The 26483-nt window shown below is 36.1% G+C and overlaps 1 protein-coding gene across 1 annotated transcript in view; it reads left to right on the forward strand.

The window, feature by feature from the left end:
• The window catches only part of arhgap20b (Rho GTPase activating protein 20b), a 76188-nt gene that overhangs the window by 13175 nt on the left and 36530 nt on the right, over nt 1-26483 (forward strand). Inside the window, exons 3-8 of the mRNA XM_056457615.1 lie at nt 5251-5388; nt 5475-5621; nt 18956-18997; nt 19156-19246; nt 19415-19492; nt 19816-19882. Of these exons, the coding sequence (XP_056313590.1) occupies nt 5251-5388; nt 5475-5621; nt 18956-18997; nt 19156-19246; nt 19415-19492; nt 19816-19882 (563 nt within the window). The remainder of the gene's footprint in view (nt 1-5250; nt 5389-5474; nt 5622-18955; nt 18998-19155; nt 19247-19414; nt 19493-19815; nt 19883-26483) is intronic.

A 26483-nucleotide genomic window follows, 5' to 3' on the forward strand; every position in this document is an offset into this window, starting at 1 on the left:
ATATAGGCAGGAATGCAACACACACATACATAACAAGAAAGCTGGCAACATGCGTCATTCAGATTAAGAGCAAAAAGAGAGAGAGAGACAGGCTAGATGCCAAAGCACAATGATCATTAAATACAGCGGAAAACATTAATCCAGTGGAAAAATGTGTATTTAGTTTGAGTATTCATGTCATTTTAGTTTCATGTGTTTACTGTAAGCTGGTATTTTTAATAACATACAGTACAGAATGAATATTTACATTTACGTTGCATCTATTCCCACATTTACACTCACTGGCAAACTTAATAAGGTACACCTTACTCGTTCTGGTTGTACCTTGTTTTGCCATCAGAACTGTCTTAATCCTTCATGGTACAGATTCAACAAGATACTGGAAATATTCCTCAGAGATTTTGCTCCATATTGATATTATAGCATCACACAGTTGCTGCAGATTTGTCGGCTGCACATCCGTGATGCGAATCTCCCATTCCATCACATCCCAAAGGTGCTCTATTGGATTGACATCTGGTGACTGTGGAGGCCATTTGAGTACAGTAAACTCATTGTCATGTTCAAGAAACAAGTCTGACTTGATACGTGCTTTATGACATGGTGTGTTATCCTGCTGGAAGTAGCCAACAGAAGATGGGTACACTGTGGTCATAATGGGATGGACATGGTCAGAAACAATACTCAGGTAGGGTGTGGCGTTGACACGATGCTCAATTATGTCTAATAGGTACTAAATGGCCCAAAGTGTGCTAAGAAAATATCCCCCACACCATTACACCACCACCACCAACCTGAACCATTGATATGAAGGCAGGATGAATCCATGCTTTCATGTAGTTGACAGCAAAGTCTGACCATCTCAATGTCGCAGCAGAAACCGAGACTCATTAGACTCATTCTATTGTCCAATTTTGGTGAGCCTGTGCGAATTGTAGCTTCACTTTCCTGTTCTTAGCTGACAGGAGTGGCACCCGGTGTGGTCTTCTGCTGCTGTAGCCCGTTCGCTTCAAGGTACGATGTGTTGTGCATTCAGAGATGCTCTTCTGCATACCTTGGTTGTAACGAGTGGATATTTGAGTTACTGTTGTCTTTCTATCAGCTGGAACCAGTCTGGCCATTCTCCTCTGACCTCTGGCATCATCAAGGCATTTGCGCCCACAGAACTGCCTCTCACTGGCAGCCCATCTGGCACCAACAACCATGCCACGTTCAAAGTTACTTAAATCACCTTTCTTCCCTATTCTGATGCTGGTTTGAACTGCAGCAGATCGTCTTGCCCATGTCAATGCATTGAGTTGCTGCCATGTGATTAGCTGATTAGAAATTTGCGTTAACAAGTGTACTCACTTGTCACAAACCTTTATGATTTACATTATTTAGTTGAAGACATAAGAAGATATTTTGTAAAATGCTGAATAGCTGTTTTTTTCTACTATGGATGTCAGTGGTTACATGTTTATAACATATTTCAATAGATCTTTTGTGTTCAACAGAAAAAAGAAACTCATAAAGGTTTCAAACCACTTGAGGGTGAGTGAATAGCCATTCAACTTTCGTTTGTGAGTAAACTATTACTTTTTAATTTTGTAAATGTTTCCTTTAGTAGAAGATATAAGCTCACTTTAAACATGAACACAAATGCAGAAACAGGTGTTTTCTTTACTAGTGTAACCTTCAGCCTGTTGTTGTGGCAATGACACAGGTTACACAAAGAAAACTTCAGCCTTCAGTGAAAATGACAACATTGTGTAGTGTCAGAAACATAGCTGAATGTTTTGTGCTTAGAGGTAAAACCTTGACTTGTGAAGTCCTTTACCTCTGCATGGGTTCTGTTTTGAATATAGACATTCGATTCATTCAAGTGAACCAACGTAAGCCATCAGTATATTTCCATGTTTTATACGTTGCTGTTATCTAAGTCTTTTTAGATCCAGTGTCATGCGAAATGCATTATTTGTAAATGAGGTAGATCAAGGAAACAGTGCAGATCTTGCCAATATCTACAATGTTCATTTATATGTATTATGGTAAATATAAACGTATGGGGTGAAGAAATATCATATATTTTATTATTATTCAATTCAATTCATCTTTATTTCTATAGCGCTTATACAATATAGATTGTGTCAAAGCGGCTTCACATAAAAGATTAAAGTGAATTGAAACTGTCAGTCCAGTTTTCAGAGTTTAAGTTCAGTTCAGTTTGGTTTAATATTCATTGCTAAGATTCCAAACACTGAAGAACAATCCATTGATGTGCAGCTCTACAAGTCCTGAACTATGTCCGGGATTGCAGAAACTTTGGGATCATCTCTTTAAAGGTCTTGAATATAGCATCAGTGGTGCTGCTTAATCTCTGGGGGCCTCAGGATGAGTATCCCCAGGTGGAAATAGAGAAAAAAGAGAATAATTAGCGTAGCTGCTGTTCATAGTGTATATAAACAAAATGCGTGGAGCACATTCATGCGTCAAACCGCTATGCATTGAGTGTATGTTTTACTAAAAACATAGGTCTTTAATCTAGTTTTGAACTGCAAGAGTGTGTCTGAGCCTCTGACATTATCAGGAAGGCTATTTCAGTGTTTAGAAGCCATAAATAAGAAAGCTCGACCTCCTTTACTCGACTTTGCTATTCTAGGCACTACCAGAAGCCCTGAGTTTTGAGATTTTAAAGAGCTGGATGGATTGCAGCGAGACAGGAGGTTGATTAGATTAACAGGAGCTAGATTATTTAAAGCTTTACAGGTAAGAATTAATATTTTAAAGTCAATACAAAACTTAACAGGCAGTTAGTGTAAGGAGGATGAAATTGTTAAAGGAAATGACCCGTGCATGAGAATAGTTCCTATTGTTAGTGTAGCAACAAGCATTCCAAATGAGTTTTACACAGATGAATACCTTACAGAAGTTGACCCTAGTGAAGAAACACTATAAAAAATGGATTAGTAAGGAGAGACCTACTTTTTCCATAAAACAACAATTTTAAGGTCACTGCTTTGTACTTGTTATCATTTTTAAGACATAAATCATTTCTCCAAATCTGTGATTCCTAGAATGCTGCATCTTTAAAGTGTACATTTTCACTCATACAAGTATAAAAGTCTAAAAGAAATACCATATTGTTCGAAAAGTGACTAATAAGTAAAAATTCATGTGATTCATTTCTGAAATGACAAATTAGCCCCTAATCAAAAAGTTATGAATTGCTGTGAGATTGCATTGGAAGAATCTCAAAGGGCAATCAGTTTAAGTGAAGTTTATTTATAAACTAATTTGGAGAGGATCATGTGATTATGATTGAACACAGCTGGTTCTGCATTAACTATGTATGATCCACCAATCAGACGATTCCTAAGCCACTATAAAGAGCCAGGGTTTCTCACTACAGTCATCTTCGATTTGAAGAATCCTCCTTTCCACCCCTACTCCTCCACCTTTTCCTTCATAGGGCGGCACGGTGGCCCAGTGATTAACACTGTTGCCTCACAGCAAGAACATCCCCGGTTCTAGTCTTAGACAGGCTGGCTGTCGTTTCTGTGCAAAGTTAGCATGTTCTTCCCATGCTCGCGTGGGTTTCCCCCGGGTTCTCCAGTTTCCTCCCACATTCCAAAAACACGCACTATAAGTAAATTGATCAATCTAAATTTAGCACTACAGTCAAACTCTCATCCAGCAGCATATCTCTTCATAGCAATCATTTTCTGTCATCAGCTCTTATCAAAAAAAGGGGGAGTTCTCGAGACTTACCTGAGCTCAGAGCTCCTCTCTCGCCCTGCAAATGGGAGGGAGCCCAGGGCTCAAGGACCTTTTGAGCTCAGAGCTCTCTCCCGGGACAGCATGCCAAACTTGCTTATTATCAATCATCAGCTAAGTGTGAACTCTTGAAACATCAATATTGCTTGCAGTGCTGAACAGGGTAAAGATCTGTGTCTGTCTCTGCATGCAGTGTCTTAAAGAGAATTTAGCTGAACACCCAGTCTGCAGTGACCAAATGTCTCATCAGCAGAACAATTCTACTGGCTAGTCTTTTCTGAGGAGCATGTTGTGTGGTCAGAGAACTGGTTCAGAGTCGCCTTTTAATGACGAAAGCAAGCTTAATTAATTTGATGCATGTTTGTCATCAGACTGGGGAAAGACTAATGCAAAGTACAGTATGTCAAGTAGTCAGTAGCCATATTTTCATTTGCCTGTTTTTATGCGCATATTGAACTATTGTATAAAAAAATGCTTAATTGAAACTTTGAGATGCATATCTATGAAAAGAAAGGGCAATAAAAACGTGTATGCGCTGAATAGGATAAACGTTTTATCCGATAATAAAGAATGTGTGTTACCAAGTTACAGTGGTAATACATTTATGGAATAAATTCAAGCATGTGCCACAAAAAAGTATTGTGAAGATGGGCACGATGGGATGGCCCTAATAAACAAACCGTATCCAATTTCAGTATCATTACCTCCCACTCTTGAGCGGTTGCACTCCTAAAGAGAGGTCTCATGCCTTCAAAAGCCAGTTATAGCTGTGTTCATTGCGTTTTGTCTTCTGAGGTGCAAGTAATTTATTATGTAAGTAAAAAGGCCCACAGTGGCTTCCTCAAGGCAGCCAATTTTTTTATTTTTTATTATTTGGCACCAATTTATTAGGAAGTGACAAATTTTGTTTTTTGGAAACAACAGCTGCGTCCCAAATGGCACACTAGACACCATGCACTTATGTACTTTGTACTTATGCACTTACACACTCAACAGCATAGTATATGTATGCAGTGTCATCACAAATGAAACACTAGCAGTTTTATTACTAAGCTAAAATTCAAATAATTTCCCTGATGATGTTTGACGGTTGCCAAATTTAGTGAAAAACATAACCAAACTATCAAATAATACCTTGCTCTGGCAAAAAAAAAAAAATCCTTGCTCTGTTAAACATCATTTGACAAATATTTAAAAAAAGAAAACAGTTCAAAGGGGGTGAATACTTATGATTTCAACTGTAGGTACTTTATAAAATTGAGCACAAAGTTTTTATTTATTTATTTTTTACATGAAATATGTCTATATATGTTTATTAATGGCACATTCAAAGAAACCAACATAAATTTAAAGTGGTCTTTTAATTTTTTTCCTAGAGCTGTATCTAGCTGACCCTTAAAGTTGTCAGGCCCCTGATTGTTAATCATTTCAATATGATGAAAATGAATGTTATCTTTAGTGCATTAGGATTTTAACCTCCTACTTTTTCTACAGCAATGACTATGGGCCATGCAAAATATCCCAAGATGCAGTGCTGTTGATGGAAGCCCACGCTCACCTTACCAGCGGCTTGCAGTCAAAAGAGAGACTTCTGCTGCTTTTCACAGATTCGCTTATCATCGCCAAAACCAAGTATGTAAATGTATCAGTGGGTGTGAGTATGTGTATTCATGTGTTAGAATTCGTTAAGGGTGCATTGTGTGTATTGCTTGTTTCAGGTCTCTGTATCTAAAACTGAAGGCTCAGATTAGTCTCTCAGACATATGGCTGGCATCCTGTATCCACTGCATCACAGACAGGAAGCTGACCTCCAAGAATTCGTTCGTGATTGGCTGGCCGACCACCAATTACGTTGTTACTTTCAGGTAGGGTTTGAAAATCTCTTTCAAAATCGAAAATATCAAACCAGACTGATGCGTTTATGAGATTTTTTCTACTTAAGATGAAGAATCAGTCTTTAAAAGAGAGATATTCTTATTGGAAAGCTTTAGAGCTTTAGGTGTTTCAGATGTGCTGAGGAAGAAGAATTGAGATCCACCCACACTGCTACTGATTTGATCATAAAACACAGTGATGAGGGGCAGCAAACTCCTCATATAAAGTTCACATTTTCTGGCCTAAATGTACATGGACACACACTCTTCCAAGCTCAGCACCACTCTCTGTTCTTCACAGAGCTAATTATGTTTTTTTAATACTGTTTAGCGGATGTTATGGAGGTCAAAGCCCATGCAAGGTAGAACACATAATATACCACCAATTACAGGATTAAAAAATAAATAAATAAGAATAAAAGAATAGCATGTTAAGTAGACATATTCTTGTGCATTTGTCTATTGAGAGTAGGTCAAAACCCATGAAATTAATTAGCCATCAAATATAAGACTGAGACTTTACAACACTGAGAATGCTGTTGGTAATTTAATATCAGACAGAGTGAAGTAGTGACCATTTCAATCCTCTAATGTATATTGTGTTCAAAACTATATATGGCATAGTGAGAAAATGACATAGTGGTAAAAGGAAGTTGGTTTCAGAGTTTCTTCTTTTTTTAAAGGGGTGGTCAAGAGTGTATTTTTAAGGCTTGGTTGTGTTTATAAGATGCAAAGCAATGTGTGCTCAAGCTTTATTTGTAAAATAATCACGTAAATTTTCCATATATCTTTAACTATATACAGCTACACAGCTAACATGAAAACGACTGCCATATTCCCTAGTTCCTCTGAAATGCCGGCCCTCAAGAGACTCTGATTGGTCAGCTAACATAATGTGCTGTGATTCGGAGACTGGCTCCACGTCACCAGGAAAAGCTTCACGCTGCTACAAGAATGTGCTTTTGCGCTGTGTAAACAGTCAGTCAGGGGTGCGTTTCCCAAACAACCATGTAACTCGTGGCTGAACTATCATAGTACGATGCATCGTTTGGAAAAAGAGCAATGTAGTGACAAGTGTTTCCCTAAACCCAGAGTTTCTCTGTGGCAGATCCATCGTTTGAACTAGGCATGGGATGAAAATCGTTTTCAAGGTATACCGCGGTTTGGAAAAGTCAAGGTTTTAAAACAGCCAAAATTTTCTGTAATACATTCCTAAGGTATGTGTAAAATTTTTTATTTCCTTTTTTTGTTAGCGCAGCAGTAGCTCCAGCAGAAATTATATCCAAAGATGCCGTTTTAAATTGTCAAGAAATCAGTGTTTTTGAAACGAATAAAAACAGCAGAAGTCAATTAATCTTTTTAATTATTTAGCCTGACATGTTTACTGCTCCAAAAAATTATAAATCTTTCAAAAACTAAAAAAGAATATATTTTAGAACAGTAGTCATAATACTGTTATACAGTGAAACCGTGATGTTTTTACCCAAGGTTATCATACCGTCCAAATCTTATACCGGCCTATGCCTAGTTTGAACCGCATTAGTTATCATGTAAAACGTCCATAGTGATGCTCTAAATGGGGTGGTAAAAACTTCTTTAGAGAAGAACCCCATCATTTCTTTGTGCAAATTATATTGTTTTACACGCACACTCATTAAAAAATACAATATTAGTTTTGGTAAAAACATTCACTCATTTTTTTATTTCATATTAATTGAAATGTGTAGATATTAGTAGGATATTGTTTTTTTATTTTTTTTAAGTCTACTTTTACAATTTGACATGCAAACCACTGCAGAAATGTTCTTACCAACAAGCCCATGTCATATACAGTACAGATACTTAATAAAGAACCTGCAATAAATTAAAAGCATTGCTATGTTTTTTTGTTTTGACAAGCTTTGAAGACGTAATATAAATTCCACTTTTAAATAGTAGGTCACCTATAGCTTTCGTCATGGCTGTGTTCAAAATGACATCAATGTTTTCAAAGTTCACTGCGAAGGAAGTGCAATTGTAAACATGAAGATCGCTAAAACTGAACTGCAAAAATACTTTGAAAGCAAATTACACCTAAGAGAGATGACTTTAATGCTTATGATAATGCTCTAAACGAATAGGGCATAGGGGGTATAACTAGGAATAGAACACAGCCAGAAACTATGTTTCTAACTACAGCTCCAGAGTTCCAAGATTGCAGTTTGCGAATGTTCGTTGGAACGATGCATTTGGGAAACGCCAAATGAACTAACTATGTTTGAAAAGATGGAACCCTGCGACCTTAGTTGGCTAACAATGGTTTTCGGAAATGCACCCTAGAGTAGCTGTTAGCCATATCAGTTTGAGCCTGAATCAGACAGATAATGAAAAGGACACAGCTGAACCTCACGCCTGCTTTCTAAAGTACAATCTGACAAGTGTCTTTCACATATATTTGGAAAAATTATGTGTAAGTAATAATGTTAACATATCTTTTGCAAGTTCGTTATTTGAGATGTAGAACCCAGGGAAAGCAGCCGCATAATAATACATTTTATTTATCATGCGCTTTTTTTAAGACCCAAAGTGCTACAACAACAGAGAAATCAAACATGCAATAAAATACAAGTATACATAAAAAGGTTCTAAAATATAAACACAGAATAATCAAGAATCTAAAAATGCATTCTTAAAAAGAGGAGTTTTTAGCATCTTCTTAAAACTAGATAGTGTGGAAGCATTTCTTACAGAATAAGGGAGAGCATCCCAGCAACAGAGAAGGCTCTCTCCCCCATTGATTTTAGTTTACAGGGTGGCTGTTAAAGGGTGAGAGTATCAGCAGACTGCAGGGAATGAGAAGGTGTGTACTGAGAGACAATGTCACAGATATAGGAAGGAGCGGTCCCATGTAGAGATTTATATGCAAGTGTGAGTGTTTTAAAAATGATACAGGACTGAACTGGGAGCCAGTGCAAGCTATAAAGCACACCACTAATGTGCTGCCATGGTGGAGTGTGTGTGAGAATGCATGCTGCTGAGTTTTGAATATACTGCAGCCGTTTGATTAATTTAGCGGGTAAACCAACAAAGAGTGCATTAAAATAGTCAATCCTGGAAGTGACAAATGCATGAATGAGCCTTTCCGCATCTGGTTGAGTGAGGTAAAACCTAATTTTTGCAATATTCCTCAGATGACGAAAAGCAGATTTTGTAATGCTTTGCAATGAGTTTAGTGACAGATGAGTGTCAAAAAGTACACCAAGGTTACGTGCTTTGGTTGACGGACAGATGACAGCATTATCCAAATTCAATTTAAACTCACTATCTTTGAGAGTGGCTGCTGGTGTGCCAATAAGGAGTACCTTTGTTTTAGAACAATTCAATTTTAGAAAATTTTGGTCCATCCACATTTTAATTTCCTGCACACACTCTGAAAGGATTGAGGCAGTAACAGACAGATTGGATTTGGAGCTGATATAAATTTGGGTATCATCAGCAAATATGCACTGGGATACCACTTTGGTGGACCGGGATACCCCAGTGGAAGCATATAAATGCTAAAATGTATGGAACCCCTGAGGGACACCATGGCAGACCCGTTTGATGTCAGATTGATTATTTCCCATGACCACGTATAGAGACACTGCAGGGCTAGTGAAGATTGTGTGTTTACAGGGGTTTGATGAATATATATGAATTTGTAGCTAAATTGTGAACGATGCCAAATGTTGTTTACGTCCTTGCTATAACATACCATCAACGCTAGAAACTATGCATGTAATAGATCAATTTAAACAAATAAAAATACAGGTCGTGGCTCACAATCCACAGCTTCTCCTATAATGGTTGAAGCTGCTGCTCCCTTTAGAAGTTTTTAGCCAAATCCAGCACTGAACTGAGAGAGATTCTGGAAGCTGTCCTTTGTCGAATGCTAGCTATATATTTTTCAATTCTCTAGAACATAATTAAAATTAAACTGTAAGCACTTCTCTCTTCATGTCATGTCCTTTGGAAGCTCTAATACAGAAACAGAACGAGCTCGGTGGAAATAGCACCATTTGGACAGCATTTTAGCTTTCTCTGCATTAACGTTAAAGTGCCTCTGGCCACGCCCCTTGAATGCACGCAACCTGAAGCATTTGTGATCTCACTAACCCTGATGCATTTTTTTGTAGTCAGCATACTTCGTTCACTGTAGGCTTTGCTAAGCTAACACTGTAAAAGCCAATGTCTCCCTTTGCATTGAACTTTGAGCGTCTTACATTCCGAGATGTTGTTTATGTTCACACAGCTACATTACACATCAACTAAAGTCTAGAATATGACATTGTAGTGGACCACCCCTAAAAATAACTCTATAACACGTATTTAAATTGATTCATTTTACTATTTTTTGCAGTATATTATGAGGGAAAAAGTGAGAAAGTAAGATGAAAGTTTTGAAAGTCTAATCTGCATTAGTTTGACAGATGAAACACTTTTTAAGGAAATGAAGGAAAGGGTTTGTGTCTTTTATATGCTCTAGCTCATGAATACGAGATCTGCATCTGAATGTAGTGGGATAATTTACAATGTCATGTTCACTTTTGTGAGTGGCTAGAATACATAATGGAATATATAATTACAAAATCTTTTTTACACCCTTTAAGAGCATTTTGGGAATGGAGAACTCTTTGTAGAGGGGTTTCAAATCAAAGTGAATGGCTGAATCTTTTCCTAAAAGCCTTGCACAGACTCTCAATCCAAAATCATTTTGTATGCTTATCTGTTCAGAATATTTAGCGAGTTTAAATAGCAAAAAACGGGACGGCACGGTGGTGCAGTGGGTAGCACAATCACCTCACAGCGAGAAGGTTGCTGGTTCAAGCTCCGTTTGGATCAGTTGGCAATTCTGTGTGGAGTTTGCATGTTCTCCCCATGTTGGCGTGGGTTTCCTCCTGGTGCTCCGGTTTCCTCCAAAGTCCAAAGACATGCGCTATAGGTGAATTGAATAAGCTTTGAATGAGTGTATATGGGTGTTTCCCAGTGTTGGGTTGCGGCTGAAAGTGCATCCACTGCGTAAAACAAATGCTGGATAAGTTGGCGGTTCATTCCACTGTGGCGACTCCTGATTAATTAAGGGACTAAGCCGGAGGAAAATGAAAGAATTAATGAAAAAGCAAAAACATAAACAAAAAGCTACATTTTCAAGTGTCTACAAGTTTCAAGCTACATTTGTGCATGGTTTGAAATTATAATGAAAATGCATTTCTGGACAATACTTTTGCATGGATTTGAATGTCACTTGGTCATTTACTTATTTAAAAAGTACTGTACACACCTTGGTTTATAAATTATATAAAAAAAAAAACAACAGCAGGTAAAACAAGAGACAGTACAACCAACATAGCACAAAACATCGAAGATAGGCATAGACACAGGTAGCCCATTCCACATATTGGGACCTACTACAGAAAAAGCTTGATCTCCGTTTTTCTTTAGTTTGGACCTGGAGACTTTTAACATTTTCTGGTTTGACAACTTTAAACATCTGCCAGAAATTTGAACAGTAACAAGGTTAAAAAGACAAGACGGTGCCTGACCATTTAATACTTTAAAAACATACTGTAAAAATTTTAAACTCTATTCTAAAACATATCGGCAACCAGTTTTAAAGAGCACAGGATGGGGGTAATGTGTTCAAACTTACAGGTGCCAGTAAGATTTGTAGGCAATTTATAAAGTAATTGGCCATTACTAGGGTCAGACGGAGTCTGCGGACATTTTTTGATATTTCTACGCAGAATTGTGTTAAAAATCTGCGGATTATCTGCGGAATATTACTTTACAAACTGTATTGTAAAAAAATCACATGAAAAGTTTCATATTAGTCAATAATATTACTTGAATAAATTTAAAAGCTGAATAAATATAAATTTACACACATTTACACAAGTAATGTAATCAATGATGGGCTAAAAATCTGTGGAAATCTGCAGAATTCTGCACGCCCAGATTCCATGTGGGCCTAGCCATTACTATTATAAATTGAGTTACAAAAGTCCAAGCGTGATGATATAAATGCATAAATTAATCTCTTTAATTCTGCATGAGTTAAAAAGCCTTTCACTTTGGCTAATAATCTGGAAAAAATTGTAAAAACAAGATTTACCTACTGCATTTACCTGTTTGTCAAATCGAAGAGCAGAATCAGAGCAGTTTCTTACAGATGGTTTGATGTAATCAGATAGATTGTCCAGCATTTGATTCAGATTACTAGGGCTGTGCGATATGGGCAAAAGAAACCTATCATGATTTTCTTGAACAGTATTACTCTATTGGAATTTTGTTACAGACAGACTGAATCTGTGTTTACAGTGTGAATCTGAAACATATTTTAAAAGAAAAACAGTTCAATCTTTATCAAAGACCTGTAACATGTCGTTAAAACAGACATAAAATAAAAATCACCTAATAAAGCTGTAACAAATTGTCTCTAGAACAGACCTATGGCAAAACAAATGTGTGTATGTGTGTGTGAGCACACGCGCCGTCAAACTCAAGGCTCCTATGTTCTGCTAGACTAAATATCAGAAGTAGTTTCCATTTCCAATGGAGCCGCGTGGATTGTGTGCACAAATGTATGTGCAACGATGAAGGAGCAACCGACACGCTCATGCTTTCCACGCGCTTTAAGACACGATATATGACTGACTTACAAATTACCTGGTTCTGCCATACATCAACCTACCTGTATCCAAAGTAACTTAATCCCATACCACAGATGTTGACTTTTTTTTAGCACCAAGTCCTCCTGTGCTAAACTCATCATCCCTGTATGGACAGGCTGTTTAGTCTCCTGTTCTCGCGCTCTGTTTTCTGTGTTATGATTGGTTCAAATACCATACACCAGGAGTATCGTGTTGTAAGGCGATTTAGAAGTTGTGCATGTCCAAATCGCAATTTCTATATGATTTCAATTAATCGCACAGCCCTACAGCTTACCAGAGCCGACTAATGGTCCACACACAATTGCCTCAGTCTTCTTCTTATTTAGCTTTAATAAATTCTTCATTCTTCATGGTCATGTTGCTTAAAACTTAACATCAGATGCTGTTTGTAGAACATCCTTGATGTCTTTTGCAAGTTGCATGTTTTTGCAAAATACAAGTCAAGCAAAAATTCACACTGTAATTCTAATAAATACAAGTACACCTTGTTTAAATGTTGAGACTACCGGAGACAGCAGTTACATTCCTGCTTCTGTCTCTTGGCTAAGACAGTTTAATAATCTAGCACAATCGCATCTGTTTATCAACCTGTAAAACTGTATCATCAATGCCATAATGCAGATATTTTACATTCATATAATGTTTTATAGGCAAAAAAAAAATGACAGCAAGAAGTTTGCTGTACATAGTGTGTGAATTGGAGAGCGTATGGGTGTTTCCCAGCACTGTGGGTTGTATACTCTCAGTTCTAGGTTGCAGAAGCTAATAATGGGCATCCGCCAATAAAACATTTGCCAAGTAATTGACGTATCATATCACTGTAACGACCCCTGATAAAGCAAGGAATGAGCTGAAGGATAGTGAGTGAGTGAGTGAATAATAGAAATAAATTGTGTCTACAAGATAAACAAGGTAGCAAGTTGGTATACTGTAAAACCTAACAGTGAAAATCACTAAATGAAGTGAATGAAAAAGAGTTATGGTAACTCATAAACTGATTATATTAAGCAGAACTCTAATCGAATGAGTTATAAATGAATGAATTATATTTTTTGTGTTAACATAACGCTAATGCTAGAAGGAATAGCAAACCATTTGAGCAGCTTTAACATTGTTTCATTGTTATTTAACTTAATTTGTTTAAGTTAGTTGAACTAATAGTGATTTGATAACTGAAATTAAAAATTTTAAGTTACTAATACTCTAAAAGTTTGATGATATCAACGTATGTGACACAATATATAAGTTTACTGAACTCAAACCATTTTGTTTCAAAACTTAAATGGTTTGCCGCAATCAGTTTCCTCAAACAGTTTGAGCTACTTTTCAGGTTTTACAGTGTAGTGTAAAGGTAACGCACACACGCACACACGCACACACACACACACACACACAACATATATTAGAAAAAATAATTATTTACAGAATGCATATGTTATTACAACCTCTTCGTTAACAATAATGAAAGATTAATTTAATTAAAAAAGAGAATGCTACTCGGTATTGTTATGGGGTTTAAGATGTAGGTAATTAAGCAAATCTTTGTTATTCATTTCTACATTTACTAAGCACATTTTAAAAGAAACTTGCCTAGCCTGCTTATCAGTGCCTGTTTTGAAAGCTCTGCCCTTTAGAGTGAGTAGAGCAAAACATGTTCATTTCTGATTGGAATTTGCACATCCATTCACAAATGCACAAATTGATTTCACATGCACTTCATTTACAAATCCAGCTGCTGGAAAAATGCACAAAATTACTTTTTATTCATAATCCATAATATGATGCACAAATACATACTGTGACATATTATTCTTTTCCATCAAGATATCTGTTAAAGTCTAAATAAAGCATATCATTTAGTTGAAATAGCTATTTAAACTACTTCAGGGGGGCTTGAATTATTAACATTGTCATTTTATTGAATGAAGTACTAACATATTAACAGGAAATTATAACTGAAGCAAATATTACATTATTTAAGAAGCACAAACGAAATGTAACCAATAACATATACATAAACATGAGTAAAAAATGGATATATACAATTTTTTTTATTGATTATACTCGCTAATTACTGTACATGCAAGAAAGTAAATAAAAAATTAATAAGAAAATAAATAAATAAGACACCATTTTAAAAACCAACCCAGTTCTTAAAGGTAATATAGGTGTGAATTTCTCTTTATTATTTAATCTAAATTTATTAACAAAGTCAAAACAACTATGGGAAAGTGAACTTGAGTTCATTTTCTCAGAGGAAATTTGAAATATAAATAAGATTCAGTCAACTTCAATTTGTCTGTAGCTATGTTTCCATCCACCTATTATTATGCGCATTTTGCTTATGCAAAAACGTATACTTACATAAAAAACGTATGCGCATAACTGAGTAGGATAAACTTTTTATTCGATGAGAAAGATACGCATAAACTATGATGGAAACACTTTTACTGAACAAATTTCAGTATGCGCATTAAAAAAGGTCATGTGATTTTGTTATAAGAGATCATGTGATGATGTAAATGTGTATGAATGGAAAAAACCAGCAGGCTGAGCACATTGTCAACCATCTGAACTGTTGTTTTGGTCATTCTAAAACACCTTACCGTTTAACTCTTAGTGTTATTATATTAATAACCTCCAGAATCAAGATTGTCTGTGCTCCGCGTCTGACACCTTCAAATGCCACCGCGCGTTCACTGCGTTTCAGGATTGCCTTCTGAGGTGCAAGTCATTTATTAGATGAAAAAAAGATTGACGCAGCTTCTCCTACCGCAGCAAATTCAGTTTTTACTGATGATATTTGGCGTCAGTTAATCAGGAAGTGAGGATTTTGTTCGCTTTGACTCGTTGGATGGAAACGCTGCTTTATTTGCATGTCTTTAATGTGATAATCCAGTTTTGCGCTTAAAGTTAATTTTGGGGGGGGGGGGGGGGGTTCTGTTGGAGCAAAGATAATTTATCTCTGTTTTTCAAATCTTTTTAAAATGTTTTTTTCATGATCAAAATGTTAATAAAAAGATCTGTATAAATAAATAAATAAGTAAATAAATAAATAAATAAATATATATATTATTGAGTGATATTGTGAAGTGCTTTGAAGACAGAATGCACTTACAGGGTGCTGGAAAAGCCAGCTGAGGTGAGGGATAAAAAGACTGCACTTATGTTTTATGGCAGATTCACTTGCTTTCAAAAGAAAATAATAAACAACAAGCACAGGTTCATGCAGGCTCAAACGTGCTTTTAAGATTGTATGAGAACAGTGTTGCTTTCTGCCTGTTGGTATTTAGAAAAGTGTCTTCAGGTTTTGTCCTTGCCAGTCTGATATGATCAGGTCTGGGTTTAAAAAAAAAAAAAATTATTTGGTTTAATGCGCAGTTTTATCTATGTGTTTTAGTATTAAATACCATATACACTGTAAAAAAAAATTAATTTTACCTTTTTTTTTTTTGCCGAGAAAAAAAGTAAAGTAATGGCCGTTACAGAATTACAGAAATTTACCGTAAAATAACAGACATTAAGTTACAGAAATTTCCTTAAATTTAAGTTTGCAGTAAACTTCTGTAATTTAGCGTCTGTTATTTTATGGTAAATGTCTGTAATTTAACAGCCGTTATTTTACATTTTTTTCCGGCACATTTTTTTTGCTGGAAAAAAATTTAAAGGGCACCTATGGTGAAAAATCTACTTTTCGAACTGTTTGGACAGACATATGTCCAGGTATGTGTGTGTGCGCGTGAACTTTGTAACGACATTGTGTGCGACTCATCGTTAAGTTGACTCAACACAACTAATGCATCAAATACCAATTAGTAAAATTCTTACTGTAGTATTTCTCACAGGGCACGTAGAAACAGTAGGTGGGGAGGACTAACCAAGGACTAACTTTAAAGGTGCAGTACAACAAAACAGCCTCCTGGTGCAAAAATGTATAAAATAGAATCTTATAAAAGGTATAATAAAAAATCTGATGGGTGTTTTGAGCTGAAACTTTACAGAGACATTCTGGAGACACAAACGACTCATATTTAATCTGAAAAAAGGGGTAACCTAGGTGCCCTTTAAAATATATTTTTTTTACAGTGTAGTCTTTATTCTCTTCAGCAATATTTGCCAAATATTATCTAAATAAGTTTGATAAAAGAAAATCGAATTTAATATGAAAATAAGTATTGAAATATATTATAAGCTTTCTTCTATCAGACGAACGCAGTCTGAGTAGTTTTAAGTTTTACTTGGCTCTTCAATGCTGTGTGATTGTGTTGGTTAATGGCTCTTTTTTGAAGCCTTCAATAGTGCGTAAACGCATAAATATATCGTACATTGTCTTCTCATATGACGCTAGTGGGTTTAACGGATGCTTTATGAAGCAGATAGATGTGTCTTTGTAATAAAAATATTTCTTTAAATTATGTGACTGCACCTTCTCGACATCGTTTTTGCTGGCCTCTGACTCAAATTATGATGCATGATATAGGAATTTGGTACGCATTGATTACGTCAATTTCATGATATGATATTAGAGTTTTCCACAGCTAGAATAAGTAACACTAGAGCCATGGAAACTGACTGAAAGGCTTAAAGATGGCAGAACTTAATGTGCTATAACCTGATTTTGTGATCTCCAATGACTTAGGCGCAACTACTGTATGTCTTACGTTTATTGTGATTTGCAGGCTGTATTTATACCTTGCATTCATTTAGTTTATTTTAATTATTATTTATTTATTATTTATTTATCTTTTATATTAGTATTTTGCCTAGTTTTATGCTAGTATTTTGGTGGCTGGGGCCATGATGTAGTCGAAAGGGTGAATCTGTTCTGTTTATTGTAAAAAAGATTTGAATATTTTGTGCGACCACTGTAAAGTCATTGAAAAATGTGACAATTTCAAATAAAGAGACTCTGATCACTGATCAAAAAGCAAAGTCTTACGTGGTTTATTTCCAAAAAGATTTTATTCTTTGCAAAGAATATAGGTCTGACAATCATACAGGAACACCGGTTGCTGCAGAGTGTGATACAGGCTAACCAGACACCAGGCTTTATCTTTTTTTTTTCCTGCTTCAAGGCTCACTTCGTCACAAATGACACTCAGTTCTTTTCAGAGCATTAGATTTTAGAGCCAGGATTTACACATGTTTAAAAGCAGATGAATGCCTTCTGAATGTCCCTTCTTATAATATTTGTTTTTGTAATATCATATATTATGAAACATATACCTTGCTAAAGATGATGTTTATAGTAAGAAAGAGAAGTTTTATAAAAATCAATGTTTTAGTAATAATACAAATTATTTCAGCTACCACAAATCAGTGATTTGAGTTTATAATTAAAGGTGCTGTATGTACGTTTTTGACTCTTCTCTTTGACTCTTTGATGCTGTCTTTGTTTTGGTAATTTTAACCTGCCTAATGCCACTTTAGCCAGCATCACGGGTTCCCTTGGTGAAAAAACGCTTATTTTATTCTGAAAGCATGCGTCCGTGACCGAAATGCGACCTCCGGTGGACACTGGACAGTAGCAGACTCCGAAATGAGACACAGATTCAGAGTTCCACAAGAGGTGGTTATTAATTAGCAAATAATATAAATATTACAAGCGTAAACATTAGGTGAGCAGGTTACATTGTCACAAATGGTAAGGTTTAGAATAATTTTAATAGACATTAAACCTCTTTAAGATTATTAATTGTGCATGCTGAATCACTGATATGTGTTTAGTTTTAAAGTTAAATTCCAAATGGTTTATTTTATTTACAAGATCTGAGGTGAACTATCTACTGCTGCTTTTAGTATATGGCAAAAATGTCATGTAAAATGGCATTCAAACTCACATTATTAGCATTTAACACTGAATAAAGCACATGAAGTTTAACTGAGGTGATCATTGTCATAGTTTTCTGTTGTTCACCTGTGAGAAACAGAAGCCGTTTCTAATATATTAATTTGTGGAGTTGGTTAGGACAAAAACTCCTTTTAATATGGAAAATATTCCTTCTATAGGGTGCCGTTGCTTGTATTTAGAACACGATTTAAATCACTTGCTCCTGTCCTCAATCTGGCAACCTGCACTTGTGTTTGTTTTGATCCAGGAGTGCAATACCTAGTTCAACCACTAGTTGTCAAACTTACATACTGCACCTTTAATATATTTTAAATATTTTTATTACAAATTGATTCACTTCATAAAACATGCGTTAGCCCCCTTGTGGGGGTTATTTTAATGATGGATTTGTGTGCTTTTCGAAGCTTCAAAAAAGACCCATTCAGCAACATCATTATACAGCATAGAAGAGCCAGAATAAAATTGAAAACTGGGGGGTTAAGGATGGCTTAAAGGCGAGTAAATTATGGGGTAATTTTCAGTTTTGGATGAGGGATTTACTTTGATGATATTCTGATAGTTTTGATATTACTCATTTTGTTTCTAGTCTTGTGATTCTTAAACATTTTTAATACCAAAAGATGTGTTGAGTAAAGTATGTGTTATGGGGTATTTTTTGGTGAATTATTCCTTTAAGATGCATCTGTCTAAAAAAATCTAAACAGTGTTTAAAAGTTGAAGACTTTATGAATGGAAAACTAAAACTAACATGTTTCTCTTTATTTCTCTCTTCATGTGCTTTTAAGCTCATCGGAAACTAAAGAGAAGTGGTTACATGCTCTTCATTGGTAAGAGAGAAACAATTAAAAGACTCACACCCATATCACAAATGTAGATTCTTTTGATTCTTTCTGTGATATTGCATATTGTGAAATTGTTTGACACCCTTTGTGTTTGTGTCACTTTCTCATTTGATGCTGTTTGTTTGAAATATCTCAATCTTCAGGCACACCTGCAACGCCAGACAAGGAATCCTGCCAAATGCTATTCTTCTCTATGTCCTGCTGATTTGCCAGCCTGATGACAACAATTCAGCGGTACGCAAGTCCCTGTTGGTTTAATTTGGACCCGAGCCACACCCGGCCCTCGGGAAGCTCAATTCAAGTCTTTGTTTATAAGAGCAGCTTACTTGTACTCAAGTCTGAAGCTTTTCCTTGAGTTGATGGTCAATGTTGTTGTTTGTTTTCATGTTACTGGATGTGAAGACTGTTGCTGTGGCAGTGGATGTGAGCACGACTGCCGAAAATGTGGTTCAGTACATCATGCAGCAGTGCAAACTACTAGTAAGTGATGCCGCTCAGCCTTTTGTCAGGAGTGCAGCACATGACACATTTAGTCCTTTTAAAGCACCGTCAAGTACAAGGAACTGGTCCAAATGAGAGAGGTTCATTCGCTTTTTATTGCACCTGTAAGTTGTATTAGTAAAGTATTTTGGTGGATATGACTTCCAGCGCATGTAATGTTGTGCATGTCTTTCTGTTGCTCTCTGATGACCAGTAACTCTACATTGTGCCAAGTTTGTCCACTGGCATTTCCTGTGTTTGATAATAGCCACTTCCTGTTTCCTGTCTCTTTCCAAAACATAATGACCACTTCCTATGTGCAGGGTGAGGTCTCGAACTACCAGCTGTGTGTGAATTATGAAAAAGAAGAGGAAACATACCCCCTCATTGGTAACACATACACTTACATTTACTTGGGTTGTATTGTTTTTGTAAACAATTAGTTAAACATATTCAAATGTGAGCCTAACCCACACTATAAAATGAGTAAGTCTCTAAAAAGAATGTTTTGGGAGATTATGTAATGCTTAGTTAGTTTGTGGCCTAATATTTCCCCGAATTTAGATGGGTATGTAGATACTAGTGCTGTTTGATTGATTGTATAAGATTTCAATCTCAGTTTACAGTTTTTTTTCCAATTGCTAACACACTAAAATGACATGCACAGCACAAATATTCAAAATGACACACAGAGAGCAAAACTTCTTTTCAAGTCTAAACACATTTTCTGCATTAGACACAACACACATAAAGTCACATGTTTGCCATTCAAAATGACACTACATGGGCTAATTGACCAATTACATGTGCCACCTGGCCAAACACCTCAATGGTTAATTATTACTTCAATCAGAATGTACAGTAAGGACTAAGAATTTTTTTTTTACAACAACAATGGAAGACATTGAAGACATTGCAGAGAGAGGAAGAGGAATGTTGAGAATAAGAGGGGGAGGAAGAGTGAGAAGTACACTATAAAATATGGCCGTGATTTCAACAGTAAAAACTGTAAAAATGCTACAGTAAAAATCCATAACCTGGTCAACAGAATGTTTCCTTAATATATTTGTTATATTAATATATATTGACTCTCCCAGAATTCCCTGCATGACGCATCTCTTTTTATGCTTTTTGTTGACTTTACTATGGATCTTTTTAGTTGTTCCCCATCACTTATGTACATTAAAGATTTATGTTACATTTATGTTATGTTGATAAACAATGTTTATTTCATGACTTAATTTTATGTGTGTTACCATACTGGTACCTTCTATACGATACACTTTTGTGCTTGTGGGAAAAGCTATTTATGATGAGCTTTGGTTCATTATGTAACTTTCTCGTCACCACCTCCTTATGGACCTCCGTGAAGTTGGCACCCCATAAAAACCAATAATCCCTAAAATTATGTAATTCGTTTGTGCTACGTTTGTGCCGCAAAAACGAATGTTTGTGCTGGTTTGAGGTCTGAGATATTAAGCATTATTTTTTTGACCGTGTGATGTCACTTTCCACCCCATGTTGCTCAAATGACTTCAAATCAGCACAGGTCGTTTGTGCTCGATTTGTCCTGGCTTGTGCTGTTAAAACAAATACTGTATCTAATTTCCTTGTTTAGATATGAGCAAAATATTTCGGCAGTTGTGATGTCACTCTCCACCCCATTTCCTCTAAAACGCACCAAACTGGTGTCATTCGTTTGTGCCAAATTTGTGCTGGTTTGTGCCGTTAAAACAAACGTTTTTATCTATTTTCGTTTTTTAGATATAATTAAAATGTTTCGGGAATCATGACCTCACTCTCCACCCCATTTCCTCTAAAACGCATTAAACTGGTGTCATTCGTTTGTGCCAAATTTGTGCTGGTTTGTGCCATTAAAACAAACGTTTTATCTATTTTCGTTTTTTAGATATAATTAAAATGTTTCGGGAATCATGACCTCACTCTCCACCCCATTTCCTCTAAATCACACAAAACTGGTGTCATTCGTTTGTGCTGGTTTGTGCCATTAAAATAAACACTGTATCTATTTTTATTGTTTAGATATTGCCTAATCAAAACACTTCGGGTGCAGCGACGTCACTCTCCGCCCTATTATTTCCTCTAAATCGCACAAAACTGATGTCAAACGTAAAGGGCTAATAATTTTGACCTTAAAATGGTTTTTAAAAAATGTAAAACTGCTTTTATTCTAGACAAAATAAAACAAATAAGACTTTCTCCAGAAGAAAAAATATGATCAGACATACTGTAAAAATTTCCTTGCTCTGTTAAACATCAATCAAGAAATATTTTAAAAAATATATTCAAAGAGGGGTTAATAATTATGACTTCAATTGTGTGTGTGTGTGTGTGTGTGTGTGTGTGTGTGTGTGTGTGTGTGTGTGTGTGTGTGTGTGTGTGTGTGTGTGTGTGTGTGTGTGTGTGTGTGTGTATACATACAGTTTTTTCCAGTTGCTAACACACAATTTTTCAAACTAGTCTGGTTTTATCAAAACACTTAACACAGTTCTCAAAACCACACACCCAAACTGCAAAATACCTCATATATCCTGCAAAATTAAGCAATGCAAGTGAAACTACACATAGCATTATTAGAATCAAACTTTTGCATGAAATGGCACACACTTCATTCATTTTTCCAGATTTTTACCTAACCAACTAAACAATGTTGGGCATAATGAAAAGCACTCCCTACTTTAGAATGCTTTGCCATAATGCTAAAATATGTATCAGATTGTTCATATGCACAGAAATATTTGCAGTTACACACACATGCTGTTGCAAAATTTTAAAAAAATATTTATTTTATTTTATTATTTTTGTTTATATTTATTTTATTTATATACAGTATATAGGGCTTGGACAATGCAGGCTAAATATTTTCCCCCACAGTAGAGTACATTGTACAGGAAACTTGTGCAGTTCATAAATGGATGATGTCATACACTAAGTAAACAGGTGTCACCAAACTGATACACTGATACATTTGTATTACATGAAATTTAGGTTACATACCTGTTCACCAGTCTAAGACACCGGATGACAGAGGCGACAGTAAAACGACTCAAGTTTGGCTGCACTCTCTGTACAGCCTCACGCATCATCAGCCCATGGTTGATGACATGATCTGCTAAGGTTGCTCTGATTTTATTTGAAGGTGTTCTTTGGCCATAAAATCCTCTACCTGCTCTAAATTTCAACGGTAACCCTTTATTTTGATGGTCCATTTGAGTATTAGTAGACTGTCTGCTTAATGTCTGTTGATACTTCTCCTTCAACAGACATTTAACTGACTATAAGAAACTCAGCAAGTACATGTCAACTTACACTAACCCTAACCCCAACCTAACAGTCTACTTACAATCTAATGAGAATTAGTTGTCATGTAGATGCAATGTAACTTAATTCAACAAACACACCTTCAAAATAAAATGTGACCTTAATATGTAAAAGCAGTAATAAAGAAGTATTAATGTGAGAGAAAATAGATAAGTTTTTAAAACAGACTTAAATAGAGGGGGAAATTCTAATGTGAATTGGTAGTGTTCCAGAGTTTAGGACCAGCAATTGCAAAAGCTCGATCACCTCGATTTTAAGATGGAGTTACTGACTCATGCTTGCAGGTGCCAGAGAGTAGTGTAGCAGCTGTGTTTTTCTCTTTTTTTTAAAGCAGAAACTTTTTCAATGACATAGCAAATAAATAATAAAGGAATATTTTAAAAATAACAATACTGAGAAGAAATTGCTGTTTTTGTGGACAATAAGAGCTTGAATAAGATGTCTAAACAAATCATCACCACAAAGTCAAACTAAGATAAACATTTTTTTTCAAAGCATACTTATGTTAATCATCAGTCAAATGCACCATAGTGTTTTGGAAAAATAATCATTAAGTCCGTGCGATGGATTATCTTGACAAACTTTGCGTTTATTGTTAAAAAAATTGACAGTTTTGTGAAATCCTTCTTATTTTTTATATTTTCCATTGTACCTCTCAGTTGCTGTTAATGCCCAAAAAAGCTTCACCAACCTTAAAAGAACTAGAATTAACTATTAATCTAGTTTCAGTTACGGCTGTCATGCATAATGAAGAGAATATTTTTCCACAACTGGGAATGTGAGATATTTCTATTTAAAAATTTATATTAGGATATATTCTTTTTTATCAAACTAAAGATTCTGGTATAACCTTAAGCATTCCCTATGTTTTTGCAAGTGACTTAAATATTTTACCTTTTTTATTTTGGTGTACTCCTGTATCACTCAGATATAAATTCAAACTTTTATACACTACTTATTTTTTTCATACCAAGAACTGGCTGAACTCCACCAAGGGCGATGATTCAGTCATTAAATATCCTCAGCTATGAAAGATGAAACTCTTTTTTTTCTCTCTCCACACATTGACAGCTCTGTGATGAAAGCCCAGGCATGATAGAAACAAACTTCATGATTACAATAAGAGAAGCTAAACCATGTATAGGATTTTTCTCCTGAAATGCTGTCTGCATTTGCACAGTCCCCCAGGTCTTATGTATGCAAGTAAGGTTTACTCTACGAGACAACAGGATATGAGAAGCTTCATTTTAAATAACCGAGGTTTAGCTTTAGAAAACTCCGTTGAACTTAAAATCCCTTTGTCTGTCTGTTTTTTTTTCTGTATATTGCACTGGGCGACCTTGAGATAATTCTGTACAAATGCCAGCTGCAAACATTCACACACACAGTCTGGGCTCTACTGCTTCAATTAATTCAAGGTTTGAGTTGGATTTTCAGTATAAAAGTGCACAAATCCATAGATCTAGGACGGCAAGTCGTTTCTACAACACTTTACAATGTAGATAACATAGGTGTGTCAGTGTACGTTGCATTTATGAATAGATTGTGTACTAGTGTCAGCTTTTAAAATAAATGACAGGTTGAAAATTGGTCTGTAATTGGCCAAATTAGATGAATCAGCTTTAGGTTTATTTAGTACTTGGGTGATTACATAGATCTTTACATTAGATGTCGCCTACGCTATTGTTTGTTTATTGAAAGGAATGCGTCAATAGAGCCGCCATTTTTGTACAGGGTAGCGCTCTTTTGAAATGAATCTGAGACCAAGGTGCAGTGGAGGACTGGTCATCCAGAGCCAGATATATAGACATATATACATAAATCTACAATCAGGATTTTTCCCGGTGGTCAGTATGCAATTTTTTTTTAATTATGAAAAATTATAATTTTACCTCACTTTTCTACATCAATATATGTGATCGCACGGGCACTGCCGACAAAGAGCATGTGTTTGTGTGCATGGAAATGTATTATCTCCCTCTCTGTAAATTTGATCTAATCTGTGTCTTGAAACACACCCCCTCTTCTGCTTTCACTTCTCATTCTATGGAAGGGAGCAATTAGTTTGTGAATAAATCTGCGTTATGAAAGAACTCATTCACTTAGCAGACAATAATACAAGTTTCTAGCACTGCAGCATCTTGTTGTCATATTTCATTTACATTGTTTGCTTATTACGGCGACGCAGGTGCACAGTAGGTAGTGCTGTTGCCTCACAGCAAGAAGGTTGCTGGTTCGAGCCTCGGCTGGGTCAGTTGGCGTTTCTGTGTGGAGTTTGCATGTTCTCCCTGCGTTCGCGTGGGTTTCCTCTGGGTGCTCCGGTTTCCCCCACAGTCATGAGGTACCCCCAAAGACATGAGGTACAGGTGAATTGGGTAGGCTAAATTGTCCGTAGTGTATGAGTGTGTATGGATGTTTCCCAGAGATGGGTTGCAGCTGGAAGGGCATCCGCTGCATGAAACGTGCTGGATAAGTTGGTGGTTCATTCCGCTGTGGCGACCCCGGATTAATAAAGGGACTAAGCTGAAAAGAAAATGAATGAATGAATGTTTGCTTATTTTATTCAACAAAAACTAGCATTAGCCTAGAATTTAGTGCTGGTCCTTTGCCATATGGTGAATGCAAAGTGACTGTATTATCATCAATAACGTTACTTGAGCACAAAAGTTTGTAACACAAAAACTAAATCCTACCTGTGAAATGTTCTACCTTTGTTCTTTGTTTTCTTTGTTTGCTCGTTACTTCACCCGTACACAGCGCTAACATCTAGCATCTTCACATTGGCTTTAGTCTTGACTAGTGAGGTTGAATGACATTTGTCCTGGGAGCACTGTACAAATCTGGCGGCGCTATTGATGAATGCTCCGGGTCCGTATGCGATATCTAGTGTATATGGTGATTACAGCAGTTTTACTAGGCTAACCGAACCATGCCCAGGCACGTTTGACCCCCATTTCTCGACTCGTTTGAAAAGTGTGAGCACTCCGAATCAGGCCCAGGTGCAGTTCAGTTGGCCCATTTGAAAGAGATGTGCCGGAGCACGGTTTGGTGGGTTTTGGCATGGTACGCTTGTTGTGTGAGCGCAAAAGCACACCTGAGCTCGAAACTGAAGACCAACGTCACCTTTAAGGCACTGTTTCAAATGGATTTATTAATTATTCTTACTTTTCAATAACGTCATAGTTTATTAAAGACACAACCCCCTATAGAGGTGTGAACCCACACTGGTCTCACGGTTCGGTTATGATTATCACACCATCGATTGGGTTCAATTTGATATCTCGGTGCATCACGGTGCATTGACAATGCTTTCCATAAACAATTTGATATTTTACTTAGCAACACAATAATTCTTGTATTAGAATGTTTCATTTATAAATGTATTTATATTTATATATTATTTGTAGCTTAATACAAGGAAATATATGTATTGTACGTTTAATTGTTTGAAGAAAACACTATTTTTGAATGTATCAAACAAAACTCAATTGCATGCACAGAACAACATGTAAATATTATCTTGCTTGGTTTTTAAGCTTTAGTGAGCGAGTTCATAAACGCCTATGATTGATCATGCGCTCAACAGAAAAGGTTGCAATTGGCTCTAACGGTCAACGTGGCTCTGGCACTGTGTATGAATGCTGTAATG

Source organism: Danio aesculapii, chromosome 5, assembly GCF_903798145.1.
Source record: "Danio aesculapii chromosome 5, fDanAes4.1, whole genome shotgun sequence".
Lineage (NCBI taxonomy): Eukaryota > Metazoa > Chordata > Actinopteri > Cypriniformes > Danionidae > Danio > Danio aesculapii.